Source organism: Ambystoma mexicanum, chromosome 7p, assembly GCF_040938575.1.
Source record: "Ambystoma mexicanum isolate Mex_15411 chromosome 7p, UKY_AmexF1_1, whole genome shotgun sequence".
Classification (NCBI taxonomy): domain Eukaryota; kingdom Metazoa; phylum Chordata; class Amphibia; order Caudata; family Ambystomatidae; genus Ambystoma; species Ambystoma mexicanum.
In genome coordinates, this window is record NC_090939.1 from 696,514,546 (window position 1) to 696,531,186 (window position 16,641).

The 16,641-nt window shown below is 41.9% G+C and overlaps 1 protein-coding gene across 4 annotated transcripts in view; it reads right to left on the bottom strand.

The window, feature by feature from the left end:
• Positions 1-4,766: 4,766 nt before the first annotated feature.
• Positions 4,767-16,641, bottom strand: part of HTR1F (5-hydroxytryptamine receptor 1F) — a 3,723,175-nt gene continuing 3,711,300 nt past the window's right edge. For all 4 annotated transcript variants that reach the window (XM_069636780.1, XM_069636779.1, XM_069636781.1 and 1 more), the window contains one exon: positions 4,767-8,041. In XM_069636780.1, the coding sequence (XP_069492881.1) occupies positions 6,895-8,001 (1,107 nt within the window). In that variant the 5' untranslated portion in view covers positions 8,002-8,041 and the 3' untranslated portion in view covers positions 4,767-6,894. The remainder of the gene's footprint in view (positions 8,042-16,641) is intronic.

Below are 16,641 nucleotides of genomic sequence, written 5' to 3' on the forward strand. Positions count from 1 at the left end.
GCACGGTGCATCACACTCATTATCACACACATTCAGTACCATTATCAAAATGTCTTTTTCTGCAACATTTGAATTTAAAATCGCTATGGACAAATAAAGGACATCTATAACTGAATCTGTTTTTTCAGTTGTATACTTAAGAGAAAACTAGTCCCCCCATTATAACAGGGTGACCTACTTTTCCAATATTTTTGGTCAAGGATATGTTTTAGGGATAGGCAACTACAAAAGTGTCAAATTGTTCTCAATAAAACCGTGAAAAGTAAATACTGCTGTAGTTATTGTTATCTTCACTAAATAATGTTGGTTAGAATATTACAGATATGCCGAATGCAGCAGGGCGTGCATTCATGTCAAATGCACCAAGGCATGCATTCATAAAGGACTTGCAAATGCACTAAGGTGTGCCTAAAACTAAAGAAAATCGGAAGCTGCCTTGAGACCAATTCTCAATGAATGTTATGGGAGCAAATTAGGCGAACCCTGTGAGTATCTTTGATTTGCACCTGCTACCCTACACCTGATTCCTGCAGCCAAAATGCAAAGCAAATTTGGATATACCTGGAGCCTCTTTGAGATGCTGACATGCAAAATGAAGCTTGCAGATATTCACTCAATGGCAATCTCCGGGAAGATCCAGGCATCTCCAGATTTCCTCGAGTTTTGCGATTTGAAAACCAGGTATATGGGTGCAGTTGCAAATCGGAGATGCTCCTAGACATCTCTTGATTTGCTCCAGTGCAAACCTTTGAGAATCAGTTTGGATTTGGAAGAAAGTATCTAGATGCAGCTGGGTGTCCAGTGAGCGTCTGTCAAGCATTTTCACTCACTGATTATTCCTTCATAATTGTTTGAATGCATTCTTGGACTTAATCCTAATGCAAGAAGGGGATGTAGTCCGTCTCTGCCTGGTGTCCTTGGGCCCGATTCATGGAATTTTTTGCACGCCTGAAAAGCGACTTTGCACTGCCGACACAAAACCCTGATTCATGGAACTGTGCAAAGTGTATTTCTCCAGTGCAAAGTCATTTTGTACTTCATAAATGACTATGCACTGACTTTGCACTGCAAAAATACACTTTTCATAGTTGCATGAATCAGGGCTTGTGTCGGCAGTGCAAAGTCACTTTTCAGCAGTACAAAGTCACTTTGTACCGTCCCATAAATTCCATGAATGGGGCCCTCTGTGTACTTTCTGAGAACTATTTTGTTACTCTATACGTTGCTCATTTGCTGCTATTAGATCTCATTGCGGGGTGGTTGTAACCATTTGTAAAAGCTCTTAGAAAAAAAGACCTATTTGGATTCCAGTTACCCAAAAGACTATGGGCCTCATCACGACCCAGGCGGTAAGGGGTTTACGGCGCCGTAAACAGCGCCAACCCTTACCGCCTGAGTACGAGGTCCCTTAGCGCCATGGCGAATTTAACACCTGCTTTTAGCAGGTGTTAAAATCCATGGCGCTAAGGGACCATGGAGTTAAATACGCCACCGTAATTTACGGTGGCGTAATTAACGCCTTCCCCACTCCCATTATGCCCTATGGGGCAAAAATGGGAATGGGGAAGGTTAAATGGGGATTGGGGACTTACCGCCCTGCCAAGGTCCGAATGGGGCGGTAAGTCCGCCAACCACCATGGTGTAAACGTAGTTTACGCCATGGTGGTAAAGTCACGGCCCAGGCGGTAACTTACCGCCTGGGTCGTGATGAGGCCCTATATACAGTGCTGTAGCTGAAACACCACTGCTGTTTGCATTCACTGAGCTCAGATTCATTTACCAGTTACTAGGCCATCATTAACTGACACTGTGGTGTGTTCATCGACCATTTAAGCACGATTCGTGGTTCTTAAGTACAATGATATCTCTTTTGAGGATGCCCGAGTTGTGGTTGTCCTCAGTTGATCACACGTTGTTGCCAATTTGACACAACAACCACCCCTAAAAGTACAAGTTACAGTATGTCTGCCAAAGGATGGACGTCATTTCTGCTCAAATCTTTTTATTTTCAGTCCCATTAATTTATTTGGAGGGAGTTTAACTCGGGTTCATCTCTTTCCGGCACATGTCGGATGAAAAGACACGCACCCAGAACAGGGCTAGCCATGGATCCAGTGTCAGAATGGATGCTGCTTCCAACTGGGCTATTGGGCTAGAGCCGGTAAAATGAAATATTTATGTCCGTATTGCCACAACAAAACCTTTTCTTTCATGACACATGTGGTCCCTGACATGCCAAAATGCAGGTGACCAATGAAAAATCTCCTATTTCGGACGTTTCTTGCAATTATAATTCATGTATTTGTGTTGTCACACATTTCACACTATTAAATTGTTGAAAATATAAACGTTTTACCAAGAGGGACATTCATTTGACTTTCACATATAGGTTAAGAACAACATTGCATAGTTAATGCAAAAAGTAAGTGTGCAAATTGTGCTGAATATATGGCACATTATTATTATTATTATTATTATTAGTATATTTATTGAGTGCAGACCTAGGTTTGGGAAGCAATGGGAGCTTTACAATCATATAGGGGAGAACATTGTGAGGGATGCAGAGGAAAAAGGGAGCAGGGAACTAAAAAGAGCAAAGGGCGGGCGATTGGAAGCCAGGAGTCTGCAAGCAACCCGCGTAGGAAACAGTGGGGAGCAGATCACCAACCCTCAAGGAGGGAGGGGGGTGCATTCATTTTACTTTTGGAAGCTGTCTGTGGTTCATGGCTGTTTAGTTAACATAGGATGGTTCTGCAGTTGCTCATGTTGTAAACAACTTCGTCAAAATTAAGCAGGACCTACAATGATAAGGTACACAATAAGGAGTAGACATAAATCATTTTAAATGGAAAATGAGATCAACAGTCCAAGACATATGAAATGAAGAAAGTAAGAAATACCCGACGTGTTGTTAGCTTGTAATTGTTATAGAAGCCAACCAACCCCCTGACCTCTGGAATCACATCAAAGGAAGGCCATCCCTGTGTAACCTCCCTGTGTAGCCCCTATCACCCTTCCATCTCCCGTCAAGCATCCTCACCTGTCCAGCCATGATGCACATGACATGACCAGATGTCTTTTTTTTATTTATTTAAATATTAAAGCCAGGACATATATGTGTTCCAAATATTCAGATGAGTTATTTTCATTAAATGTTATTTTAACATCTTATTCATTCGAAAAAGGAAAGGTTCCTTTACATATGAAAGTACATTATTAAAGCCTTTCTAGTAAAGGCCTGCTGACTGCAATATCACTTTTTGGAACAGGCTCAAAAGAGATTTAGCTCTCTGCGAGAGCTCTTGCAACAGTATATATTGGGGCCTGGTGCCAATCACCTGCTGTGTGATGCAAAAAAAGTGCATCGTGGTTAAAGGTCAGTTGTAGTGTAAGCCACGTGGTAGAAATGAGTTCAACTGTGTTATTTTGGGGAGGCAGCGACCATATGTTGCTTTTAAGAGCCTCCTTTGTTCCCATGCTGCTTGGTACATTTATGTGGTGTTTTCCACTTTTATGTTGTATTACATTATACTGTTGCTAGCGGTCCCCAACATATCATTAACCAATCGAGTGCCCTCTCTCGATCTCTTTTTCTCATTCTCCCTATCACTTTCTCTATCTCTCTCTTGGAGCTCTCTTTCTCTGTTTGTTTGCTGACTCTGCCCCTCTCTCTTTCTAACTATCCCTCTCTCGTTCTATGAGGGTGAGATTCATGAAGTCATGTGCACGTTTACGAGTGCCCACCATGCTGTTTCCGACAGCTACCCAACCAAAGAAAAAACATAGATATCCTGGTGTATAGTTCGCTTTGCTTTTTGTAAAAGCAGCTATTAAATCAAACATTTTTTAATTATTCTAATACTGTAAACAGACTATTTAAAATGGTACAATCTTTCATTTCAATGATCACTCCGGGTTCAGTTCACGTCCAATATATCCCATCCACTTCCAGTCCCATCCACTTGCAGGCCCATCCACACTCAGGCCCATCCACTTCAAATATGTTATAGTCAGAATAAGAACATTACACGTGTCTTTAGGGTGCAAAGCACATTTAAACCGAACATGATCATATACATTATTTTCTGCTAGAAAGCTATCATTCCAAGATGGAATGTCTGGTGCACTCCTATTGTACTTTTGAAACACCTTGATGAGAATGTGGAAAGGGACATATAGCACCAGTGAGGGTTCCAGTCTGCTTTAAATAAAACCAAAGAGCATTTTGGGAACACAAGAATGACCACAAGTCTTTATATTTGACAAATGACTCTGTGATAAAAGGGCAATATGTTTGAATCACTAGGTACATGATGCAGACATTTATTTTTTACAATAGCCTAACAATGAAATGTTTGTAACATTAAAGCATATGCACTCAATCACGCAGGATCAGGATTTGGATGTGAGGAGACAATGGGCCTCATTACACGGTATGCGGTAACCATGGCGCTATTAGCGCCATGGTTGCCGCCGGTATTTTACCGTGTCCGCCTTGGTGGATGGCGGAATTACCGCCCTACTCCAAGGTGAGCGGGGGCGGTAATTCCCCATTCACCAAGGCACTTCCCCATTCCCATTTTTGCCCCCATAGGGCTCGATGGGAATGGGGAAGGAGCTAATAACGGTACCGTAAAACCAGCTGTTGAGGTCGGGTCTGCAAAGGGACCTCGTAGTAAGGCGGTAAGGGTTTACCGGTACCGGTGCCCTTACCGGTACCGGTAAACCCTTACCACATTCCGTGTAATGAGGCCCAATGACTGCAACATCAGTCACTTTCTTAGGGTCGAATGCCTGTATTGGGATGCTGTTTTCTTTCCCTGTTCACATGTGTTGCCGGTTTTCAGGGTAAGGCTGGCTGTGCACATGCTCAGTCATGAATGCACTGATATACAAGGAAATAATCTCTAAAGAGTTATTGGTAATAGAACTTGAATTTATATTGTCTATGATTGCCACTGTTAGTATGATTAAGGAATGTATCAATAAGACTCCCAAACCATAACAGTCAGCTGCTCCAGGAAATGCTGCAATAAATAACATGGGTGCATTTTCTTCTTGCGTTGTAACTGTCAGCTTCGGCATGCTTTGAACTGAGTTGTCCAATGTAAAAAGCTTTTTCCAGATAGGAACACATTGGTATATGAAGTCCTATTTCTAACAATGCCCCACTTAGTGTTGACATGTTTATTATTAAACGCATGGCCATCAGCACAACTCTCTCCACTCAACACTTTGTAATCCATCCTTCTTGAAAATATAACATGGTTAATAGAAAGAAAACAGACACATCTAGTGTAAACAACAAGCCTTCATTGGTATGCGGTTGAGCCCTTACTGAGCATCCATGATAGTTTCTGGTCAGAGGAATTATTTGCTCTGTCACTTGATTAGACTGTAGAACTGAATTGTCTTTGTTTGCTCTGTATCGCAATGGCATCTCATATTATGATTGTAATACATTTTTTCCAAGGATTATTATATCAATCCAACCTTCTCATATTCATTTTCTACTTAAATGATCATGTTACGTTATGACTTTGCATTTTAAATACATTTCATGCTTTTCTTAGCAGCCTGGTGATGTATCCTCTGGATATTTTCCATGATTGTCAGTCTTCTGTAGGGTTTACCAAATTCCTAATTTGTGTGTCCTCTGCTAGTCACTACTCAGGATTTGAGGTTTTGCCAGTACATAATGCTTCTAATATCTACCATGTGTGTCCTCGACCTGTCACTATCTCACATTCCCAGGACTATGTACTAACAATACTAGCTTCTTGCCTGTCATTCTGCATCCATACAGCATCTCTAGAAATCCAGGTTAATGTTTACATTGTTTTGCTTTAGTTAGGTGATTCAGAATCATAGGAGGTTTAGAACAGAGGTTAAATGTGTATATATACATACATTCCTTTAACATAGCTTTTCTTTTCCTGGAGTATGCCGTGCCAATTTATTGACCTCAATTACTTTCACAAACTGATATTCAGGATGCTTCCATTTTGTGCTTGTGGTAATTTCTAGGGTCACTAAATGCTCTTGTCTATAGTCCTCTGGACTTTAATCGATCACCAGTAATGTTTGCTATACTGTGATTTTACAAATGAAGATACTCTTCAATTTTATTTGCATGCTCTATGCCAGAACACTAGTAATGACATAGCTTTATAGGCAATTTTGGTTACGGCTTATCCTCTTTTGCAATGATGTTTAGATTAAGAGATACAATGGAAATTACAATGCATGATTTTCCACGAATCTAATATGATAATTCCAATTTCCAGAGCATAGTACTTTACAGGTATGCAATTGTACTTTGAAATTATGTTTAATTTGGCAGAGTGTTGTCCTACTGCAGTAGGAAAGAAACTGAAAATCAATCCACATTTTTAGTAAAGGTGTGCGTGCATTTGGTTGGCATAATGTAGTCAAACTTTAATACCCACCTCCAATAATCACAGCATATCGCGAGGCTCAACACAAAGAAATACCTAAACAAATTTAAAAGAAAATAACACTCAACTATGATCAATTTACAGAACTGTAACATAATAATGACATATACGTTTATTTGGAACTCATCACAAAGACAAATCTTTATCAGGAGAAGTAAACAAGTGGGCTACTTGTGTATGATCATTTCATAGGCCACTAAAAGGTGTGATCTTTAATTCAGTAAACTAGATTGGCAGATTTACCCAATTATCCTACTTGCCTTGCCTTTGGTAGAGCAATTCACTGTTACATGAACATTCCCCAAATGGATTCACAATTCTTTTCATTCTTATTAAGTGTACAAGTCTTTGATTTTTCAAGTTTTCCATTTATAATTGAATGACTATTAGTTTAAAACAATGTTAGATAGCTAGATATTGCAATTGTCATATTTTATCAAAGGTAGTGTCTACAGCGCATAAGTCTCTGAAATGCCTTCTTGAAATCTTCGTTGAAGATAGTGTAGATTAATGGATTTATGAGTGAGTTGAGGTATCCCAGCCACGTCAGGAAATTGGACATATCATCTGAAATATAGCAGGTTTCACAGATATTAACAATGACTTCTTTTACAAAAAAAGGCAGCCAGCAGATCACAAATGCGCCCAAAATCAGTCCCAGAGTGGTTGCTGCCTTCCGCTCTCTCGTGCAGGAGATCTTTTGTCTCCGCCAAGCCTTCTCTCGCCTGGATTCAGACTTTGGGTTCCTCACTGTGATATGGATCCTGTCAAAATCTGTTGAGGGGTCCGACAGGGACTTTTCCGCAATGCACAGTGTAGAGCTCATTTTGGAAATCCGCCCACCTGTGTCTATGTGTAATTGTCCATTTTGCTCCTCTCTCGCGACCCTGCTAACACTTCGTTTGTGGTACAAAGTTTTGGCTGCTCTGTATATTTTGTAATAAAGTATCAGGATCAACGCAAGCGGAATGTAAAAGGCGCCAAATGTAGTGTAAATGGTGAAAACAATGTGATTGTGCTTGATGATGCATTCGTCGTCCTTAGTGGTTCCTTGGTGCCGCCAAAACAAAGGTGGCATAGAAATAAAAATGGACAAGATCCACACGACAGCAATCATGAAGCCTGCATGCTTAGGGGTCCGCTTCCTGGCGTATTCCACGGCATCTGTAATCGCTCGGTACCGGTCCAGTGCAATGGCAGCAAGATGCAAAATGGAGCATGTACAGCAGGTGATGTCAACACTCAGCCAAATGTCGCAGACTGCTTGGCCCATGACCCAGGTCTCCTTCAGAATGTACATAATGCTGAAGGGCATCACCAGAATAGCCACCAAAAAATCGGTAACTGCAAGAGAGCATATCAAGTAGTTGGCAGGGTGATGAAGTTTCCGGGTGACGATGATGGCAGCAATCACCAAGGCGTTGATGGCTGTGGTCATGAGTGTCAGGACTGAAAGAGTAAGTACAATGAGTACCTTGCTTGCAATTCCCTTGTTCAGTTCGTCTACTGTGCAGTTTTGTTCGGTTGAGTTCATAAACTCCATGGTGAGTTTGCAAGAAGCATCACATGATCAAAGGAGGTCCCTGCAGAGGAAGGAGACATATTTTAGTCACTTGTACAGGTTCATAACACAAGAGTTCTCATCATGGCTTGATACTTCTTCCAATCGAAATGAGTCATAAGCAGTTCAATTTTATTGAAGCATTGACATTTGGCCTTCCAGGATTTTAGGAGAACAATTGGAATGCTACCATCCTAAGTAGTTTCCTGCAGTGCACAGCTTATTTTGGGCACACATGCAGACGAAAATGATATACACAGAACAGCATTTTAAAACGCATGTAACATGTTACTCTGTGAACTCTTATCCACACTAAATGTGAACATTAGTTTATCAGGAGAAACGTTTGAAAAAATAAACAACACTCTCTAGATCACTCCTGGACGACTCATAGGACACCCTTTTCTTTCAAACAGAGGCTCCAGAGCACAGCTTCTTAATATTTAGAAATCAGAAATGATCTTTCAATAATAGGACTTTTTTAATAAGAGGAGTTCACTGGGACATAATAGAATGTTTGTGAAAGCACCAATGCGCTGAATATAGGAACAATCTCGCTTCACTACATCCACCTCGCAACTAAAACTTTGACCTAATCTTTTGTCCTCAACTGACTTGCCTATTGTTCTAGCTTGCTCATGGGCTTTCCACTTTACTGTTTTGTCCTTTCAATAAAGTAGTGAACTTTGTAACCCATATTAATTTCCCACCTGATCCCACCTTCTGCATATGGAAAGGATGCCTGTGCAGTACTGCACCCTCAAATATATTAATAGGTTGCCCTAGACCTGGCTATCAGTGCCTCCCTTTATTCTGAAGTTCCCTATCCCTGCTGCACTCCTTTTCCAGTCCGCTCCTTGAACCCCATTTCTGTGTTCCACCAGACCCACTCTACTCCCAAAACAAAGAACACCACCACACTCCAGGCCTTTACAATTGCTCTCTAGAATCACCTTCTTATATGCAAAGGAGCAGACACGATGCATGACATCACGCCCCCGCCCATGTCCCAATCTTGTCCACTTCTCTACATTACTGCTAATAATCTGTATTGAGGGCAATGTCCTGCCTCCTGATGTCCATTCGTTCTCTCACTTGAACAAAGCAGTTTATTGTCTGTCTTCATTGTCTCCATTTCATGTACCCAACTTCCCCGTTCACCCTCAGTCGCATTCCATGCACTAATACCATTGCTTTCCCATTCACTGTACGGCACTGAGAAATGGGAATTCTCCAGTGACGTGTAAATCATGTGGTTCGGTCTTTCTGACAGAAGTACGATCCCGGCTAATACAAAACATCAGGGGTGTTGCTAGGTCTGGAAAAGATCCGGGGCTATGCCAATGTCGGGACTGATAGAACTCGTGGCTAGCTAGCCTTTTGGTTCTAGCCCCTGAGCTTCTATCCGGGGTGACAACTAAAAGGCCCAGGGCTATAGCCCCCTCAGCCCCCCCCCCCCGTCCCGACTCCCAGCAACGCCTCTGCAAACCACAAACTGCCTTGCAGGAACAGAAGCGCATGTCCTAGTTATGCCATGTGTATTCTTTGCATCTCTCATTGTCTTCTCGCCATTTATGTCCCCAAGGCAGTACCTGCACTTGCCATTTTTTTACAATATTGAGTACCTGGATGCTTAAGAATACTACTGGTACTCAATTATGGGGCCTGGTGAAAAATAAACCATTTCTTTTAACTGTACCATGATGAAAGAATGATCCCCTGCAGTCTTTCCTGTGGAAAGCAGAGCCTGCTCCCTCTCTCGCTCTCCCCCACCTGCAGTGCCCATCAGGTCTCCTCCAGGGCTCACCCTTCTGGACAAAAAGGGGAACCAAACATACAACTTCAGGGACACTATTGTGTTCACTGGGCATACATCAGCATTTGGCTAATAGAACTTTACCTGTCACTCATGGGACCCTCCAGAGCACTTTTGTGACTTGTGCACTTTGTAAGACAACCTTATAACACTGTGTTCTTGAAACCAAGACCTAATTATGTGTCCTAACTAGAGATCAGAGTGTATGTGATCAGTTGCCTAAATTGCCCAGGCGTTTAAAATCCCAGCTTCACTGCTTAACAAATTGTGTCACCCTGCGCAAATAAATGAATCCCACTATGCGTCATCTGCACACATTGGGATTTTTCAAAGCCTCCAATCTTTTGCATATCACAATACTGTTTTCAAAACGGTGTAAAATCAGCCTTTGAGAGATTGCTACATTAGATTGACATTGAAATTTAAAGTTAATGATTAAGAGTAAACCATTATACTCTGATTTTCCTTGAAAATCACTGACTGCAGTGTTTCAGCACATCATACTCCCTAGGCCCCATCTCAGCGTGGTTAGATGGGGAGAGGGAGACAAATATAAAAGGACACAACTAGAGGGACCAAAATGCGAGAAAGTGTGACAAACAGGATATTGCTACGCAGGGGAGTTGCTAGGTCTGGAAAAGACCCAGGGCTACGCTGATGTCGGAACTGTTGGGACTGGGGGCCAGCTAGTCTTTTGGCTGTAGCTCCTGAAATTCTATCCGGGGCTACAACCAGAAGATCAGGGGCTTTAGCCCCCTTAGCCCCCCCCTAGCAACGCCCCTGTTGCCACGTAGAGTCAGATTAGTACTAATGGGCCCGGTAGCACTGGCAGGATCCAGGCCCGAGAGCAAGATTTGAACCCTAGCGTGGCTAAATCCTGTCAATTTAAATCTTATGTTAGTGGGTACCTGCACTTACTTTTTTCCATTTAAAGCACTACCCAAGGGCACTCTCACCCATTTTAGAACTATGCAGGTGACCTTTGACCTGCGCATTTCATGGGGACAGGAAAGCAGCGCAATAGTTAATCTGGCCAACACGTTGCATATATTAGTGCCGGCAGTGCAATGTTTGACTGGCTCCAGCACCCATGTGGTATGAAATGTGACAAAATTATAAAAGCAGTTCTATCCCTGTTTTAGGAATAGAAACGGAAGTGTGAAAGCAGCAGATGAAAATAAATTACATTACAGAGTCAGGAATTAACCTGTCATATCTTGCACATCCCCCATGCGCCTGTTTCAAACAGGCGCAAGATATTGTGTTTCTTTTTTGCGTATTTCCATGTGCATTCTGTTTTTAATTTGAGCTGTTGACTGAAATGCCCATAAACAACGCCTCATTTGCAAAAATGCACAAAGCGGGTGGGTAAAGTGCATCTGGATGTGTGCATCTATGATGTGCATATTCAGATGCCCTTTGTGCCTGGGTAACATCTTCATTTTGGTGTAAGTGATGAGATGTGCTAGCACATCAAATTACATGCGCCGCAAAAAAACACTTGGGACAATCTGGCCCATTGCTTGAGTTTCAATGGTAAGTACAGGCTGCCCAGTTCCAACAATGCCTCGACAAATACAAATACATCTTCCTGTGTAGGGGGTAATAGCAAAAGCCTGTATGTAGTATGTATCTAATATTTTTAAAATATCACCTTCAATTGGGATTGCATAGGACAATTACTTCATGGTGTTCATTGAAAGTAAGGCACAGGGTAAACATGAGCTATTTATCTAATGCAGTATTTTCTATGTACATCATGCAGTAAATATCCCATGCAATTCCATATAATAATGTCATGTAAAACTTCCACACAGAGCAATGCAGGCCCACACAAAGGCACAGGCACAAAACCCCTCTCAGACACAGAGGGCCTCATTACGACCCTGGCGGTAAGGGGTTAGCGCCATCGTTAGCTGCGCCGACCCCTTACCGCCAATCACGAGTTCCCTTTCCGCCATGGCGGATTTTACACCTGCTTCTAGCGGGTGTAAAAAACCATGGCGGTAAGGGAACTTGATGTTAATTACGCCACCGTAATTTACGGTGGCGTAATTAACGCCTTCCCCACTCCCATTATGCCCTATGGGGCAAAAATGGGAATGGGGAAGGGTAAATGGGGATTGGGGACTTACCGCCCCGCCGACCTCGGAATGGGGCGGTAAGTCCGCCAACCACCATGGCGTAAACGTAGTTTACGCCATGGTGGTAAAGTCACGGCCCAGGCGGTAACTTACCGCCTGGGTCGTAATGAGGCCCAGAGACACGGCACCGTGCACACAGAAAAGAGAGGAGGTGAAGGCTAGTCTGAAACAATGAGGAAATCAACCTAAGGGTGCATTTTCGACTGTGCAGGAGTAGCATGGCAGACGGGCATGATGCAGTGCGCAGAGGCCCTGGTTCAGGATCCACTGAAGAAGAAGAGATGAAGAGCAGAGTGTGGAATGTGCTGGAGAGAGGCAGAGAGGGTGGTGGAATCTGAGGTGAACTTCAGCAGAGTGGCGCACCTGGATGGTGGAGAGCAGATATTCTGGGCAACTATCAGATAATAGGGACCAGACCTTCTGCATCGTAATTAGCTGAGGTGCAGCCACCTTTTCATAAAAGGCGCCAAGGCACCAGGCAATCAAATTGCAAGCAACACATGTTTAATGCACCAGGGTGAAAACGCTTTCCATGCTGGCGGACAACACCTCCTTCTTCTGACTGCCCTTCTCATTGACACTGGCTCTCCCTCTCTGAGCCCCAGCTAACGGGTGTACACTTTTCCCCACCGCCTACTCTGGCCACCCCTTTTTACCCACCTATGCTTTCAAAACCCCTTTACCTGCCACAAACCACTCCATCCACCAGTCTCCATCTCTGACTGAGGCCGATAATGGAAATGGCAAAGGGACACCACACGCTCCCTTTGCCATTTCCATGGTGGCTACAGAGGGGCAGCCAGGATGGTCTAGCAAATGGGCCCTGATGCTAATGTAGTTGGGCCCACTGCACTTACAAAAATATCTGTAAATACCCACACAGCGCTGCTGAGTGGGCATTTACAGATTTTGAGTGGGCCTTGCCCCTCAGGCCCTACTCTGCCTACGCCTTTGGGTGGCTATCTTGATTTGTTTCCTTGACACAATAAATAGTTTGAACTCTCTAGGTGAGCTGTTTCTTCTGCTGAACAAGGTAATCAGCAAGCTAGATATTATAGTGGGTTCTAAAGGGCAGAGTTCAATAGTGGGGCCAGCAGGAACAGGTGATAACTGCCCTTAGCTACTTTTAAACACTCTCACTTCACTCTGAATTGTTAACTTAGACTGTGTGCTATTACCGCTTTGTGGTGTCAGCACCAACATGTATGATTGACTGATTGAAGCCTAATGATGCAGGCAATACCAGTAGTATTTGCCTTGAAGACCAACCTATGGGCCCTAGCAGAAGCACGTGTGCAAAGGACGGTTAAAGCCACATAACTACTGGTATTTTCAACAGGTGAAAGTGCCATAAAAGTATTCCACCTCATTCATGAATCCGGGTGGAAGACTTTGACCATGCATTACAGAATGAAGGTCAAAGAGATCCAAAATGTCAGCATGGATGTAGACCATCGGCAGCCATGGCAGTTAAGTCCCTCTTCGCTTTCAGGGGCCGGGTAAGGTGGAGTCAGTAGAGGGTAAGGTCAGGCCAGGGAGAGTAAATGGGAGGGGCGGGATAAGGATGACACAACACATAGATGAGTGCCTTGATGTAGCAGGCTCCCAGAGAGGTGAGGGGCATCCTGATAACTATCATGAGCCATGGACATTCAAGCAGGTATTAGCCAGAAGGCCTGTATCCTGATTGGCTGTCTGGATTTCAACATTTGACTCTGGATGCTTATTTATCTTTTTTTTGGTATATATCATTAAAATGCAAACCTTTACACTTATACATAATTAATTCATTAACCAACTAACAATATGTTGTTACTTTGCAAACAGTACATTTCAATATTCACACATATCTAAAAGCAATTTCAATAAAGTGCTATAGTTAAAGTAAACAATCTTTGATCCTCTAATTTGGCAGGCCATCAATATTTCTATTACACTTATATGGTGCTCCGCTTAAAATGTACTTATATGCTCCTAGCAGTATTCTAATTAATATCATGTCTGATCATTAAGACGGGATATAGAATCCCCCAATTTATGGAAGATTTCCTTCCGAAATGCTACTAATGCTACAGATAGGGCAAAATGCTTCACCATCATTAGTCTCACGCACAGTGCCTCAGAACAGACTGCACTTACTGAATGAACAAACATCTCAAAATGTAATTGACCTCTCTGAACAAGCACAGGGCAGTCTAACATTAGATGTCGCAATGTCTCTTCACAGTTAACCTTGCAAATCCTGCAAGTACAATCTCCTTGTGGGATTTTATGACGTGGGCCCACAATTTGCAGTGTATGTAAAACATTGAAATGGAATCTTAAAAGCCACATCCTCTAAGCGGGCGACAGCCATTTTTTGATATAAGCCATTGGTGATTGCAATCCCAGGAGGGACTCCAAATATACTTTAAACTGTTTTAATTTGCCTAGATTGTCCCAATTTTGCAGGTTTCCCTGGTTCCTTAATTTCCTCTTTAGGAGTATAAGGTTTTCTGTCGCTACTGTCGTATCTATATTTAAGTCACTAAATATGGATTCACATTTCATAACGAATTCCCTAAGGAGATAATACTCCACTGCTTCTTCTACTTTGTTTAGAGCATGAAACAGAGTATGTTGTGCTCCATTTAGCAATTTAGCATAAAGATTTAGCATGTTTCTTATTACTGTATACCTACAGGACCGTAGTCCGAGTTCTAAACGCATCATTACCATTGTTACTGAGAGGGAAGACTCAGTATTGATGGCGATAGGAAACTCTCTAATGCTTTTAACCATTTCAAGTTTTCTCATTTATGGTTCTAGGACCTAGGTTATGTTTGCAATAACCTTTGTTTAGAAAAATGTGATTAGTGGAAGAAGTGAAAAGGTACAATACTTCGCTAAAATTATTTTCATTTGGACCTGAAAGGCACCAATTTTTGTGTCCAATCTATCTTTGACTACTTCTAGATGTTTTTTATTCTCTTTGTGAAACCTCGATAGATTAGATTATCCACTTCTACTATTTTAATATTATTGACAAACCATATAAATGTCTACTTGTTACATTCCCTCTCAAATGAAATTATTTTTGATTTGTTGGGATTCATTTCCAATCTGTTATTTTTTTTTAATTCCCTGAAATAATTTAAACTTCTTTACAATCCATGGGTGTTAAATCCATCAGGATTATATCATCTGCATAGGATAACCATCCAACTGGGATGGACTCAATTTTGGGGAAAGAGATCCGGCCTTCATGTCAGCCATATAAAAATGAAACAGACACACAGCTAACATACAGTCCTGTCATAAGCCTACATTCACTTTAATATCTTTAGACAGAGTGCGTGCCGTATCTAATCTAACGCGAAGGCTGTTATGCGTATGAAAGATTAGTAGCATGTTCAATAATACAGTCAGGATTTTCCATGCCTGCAGTTCCCTTCATAAATTATTCCTATCTACCTTATCAAATTCCCTTGTCATATCAAGAGTAGCCGTATGTAGTGCAGCATTTTCATTCCTTAACATTTTTGTTGGCATAGCTCATAGATAAAGCCATTTGATATAGTCCCTATTTTCCTTCTAAATCCGTTCTGGAACATGGAAAAGCACCCAGACGTTTTGCCCCAATCCTTGAGATTCTTGAAAATGGCAGTTGCTGGAGGTGTCAATGAGACAGATTGCTCTGTAATTCAATGGCTAATTATGATCTCCCTTTTTGTAAATGGTGACTATTATAGCTTTTCTCCAGGATGATGTTAATTATTTGTGTGAACAGTGACCGAAGAAGCTTGGACCACAGGATAGCACTGAATTTATACACTATATTAGGTATGCCATCCGGGCCACATGCACTGGAGTTATTCAGGTGTAATAAGACAGATTGTAGATCTTCAATATCAGAGTTAGGCGACCATCTATGCATTCTGTCGTTAGACTTAAAACAGGAGGTTTCATTGGGGTATAATAAGGTTTCTGAAAATGTGTCAACCATATGGCTTCCGCTATCGGGTTTGATTGTACTTTCTATTGGGCGTCCTCATCCTTATTGAGGAGACTCCAAATTTCCCTGATATTGTTATCAGCAAACGGTTTTATCATACGTTGGCTAGCCTCAATATTCAAATTAACTTCATGTTATTTTAGCTAGTTTTTGTACTGATTTTTTATTCACTTAATCGGGACAATTCTATCAGCCATCTTCACACCTCACACCCCTATCCCTTTTTGGTTTCCATGTAGTCTGTTTCATCTCCTTTTTTCCATAATTTTTACAACAAACTGATATGTGTGTGTAACAATAAATGGTGTTCTTTAGTGTGAGCTGAGTGATTTGTTTCCCAAATCATTTCATTACATTTTTTGTTGATCACAATTTTCCCACGGTACACTCAGCTTAGTGGCTAGTCGTATTGCGCTGACTTGGGAAATCTTTAATCTATTACCAGTGTTATTTACATGCTAGTTGTTGTAGCTTTATTCTTTTCTTCTTCGTTCACCAAATGTATGTTTATCTTCGAAGATTAGATTAACGTGATCACTTTTCGATGGTTTAACCATTTTGAGAGCTATAACATTCTGGAATAGATGCTGAGATAACAATATGAAGTCCATAGTCGAGTAAGAGGTTGCACGGAACCAGGTTGGTTGATTAGGGCAGCCCCCCTTATG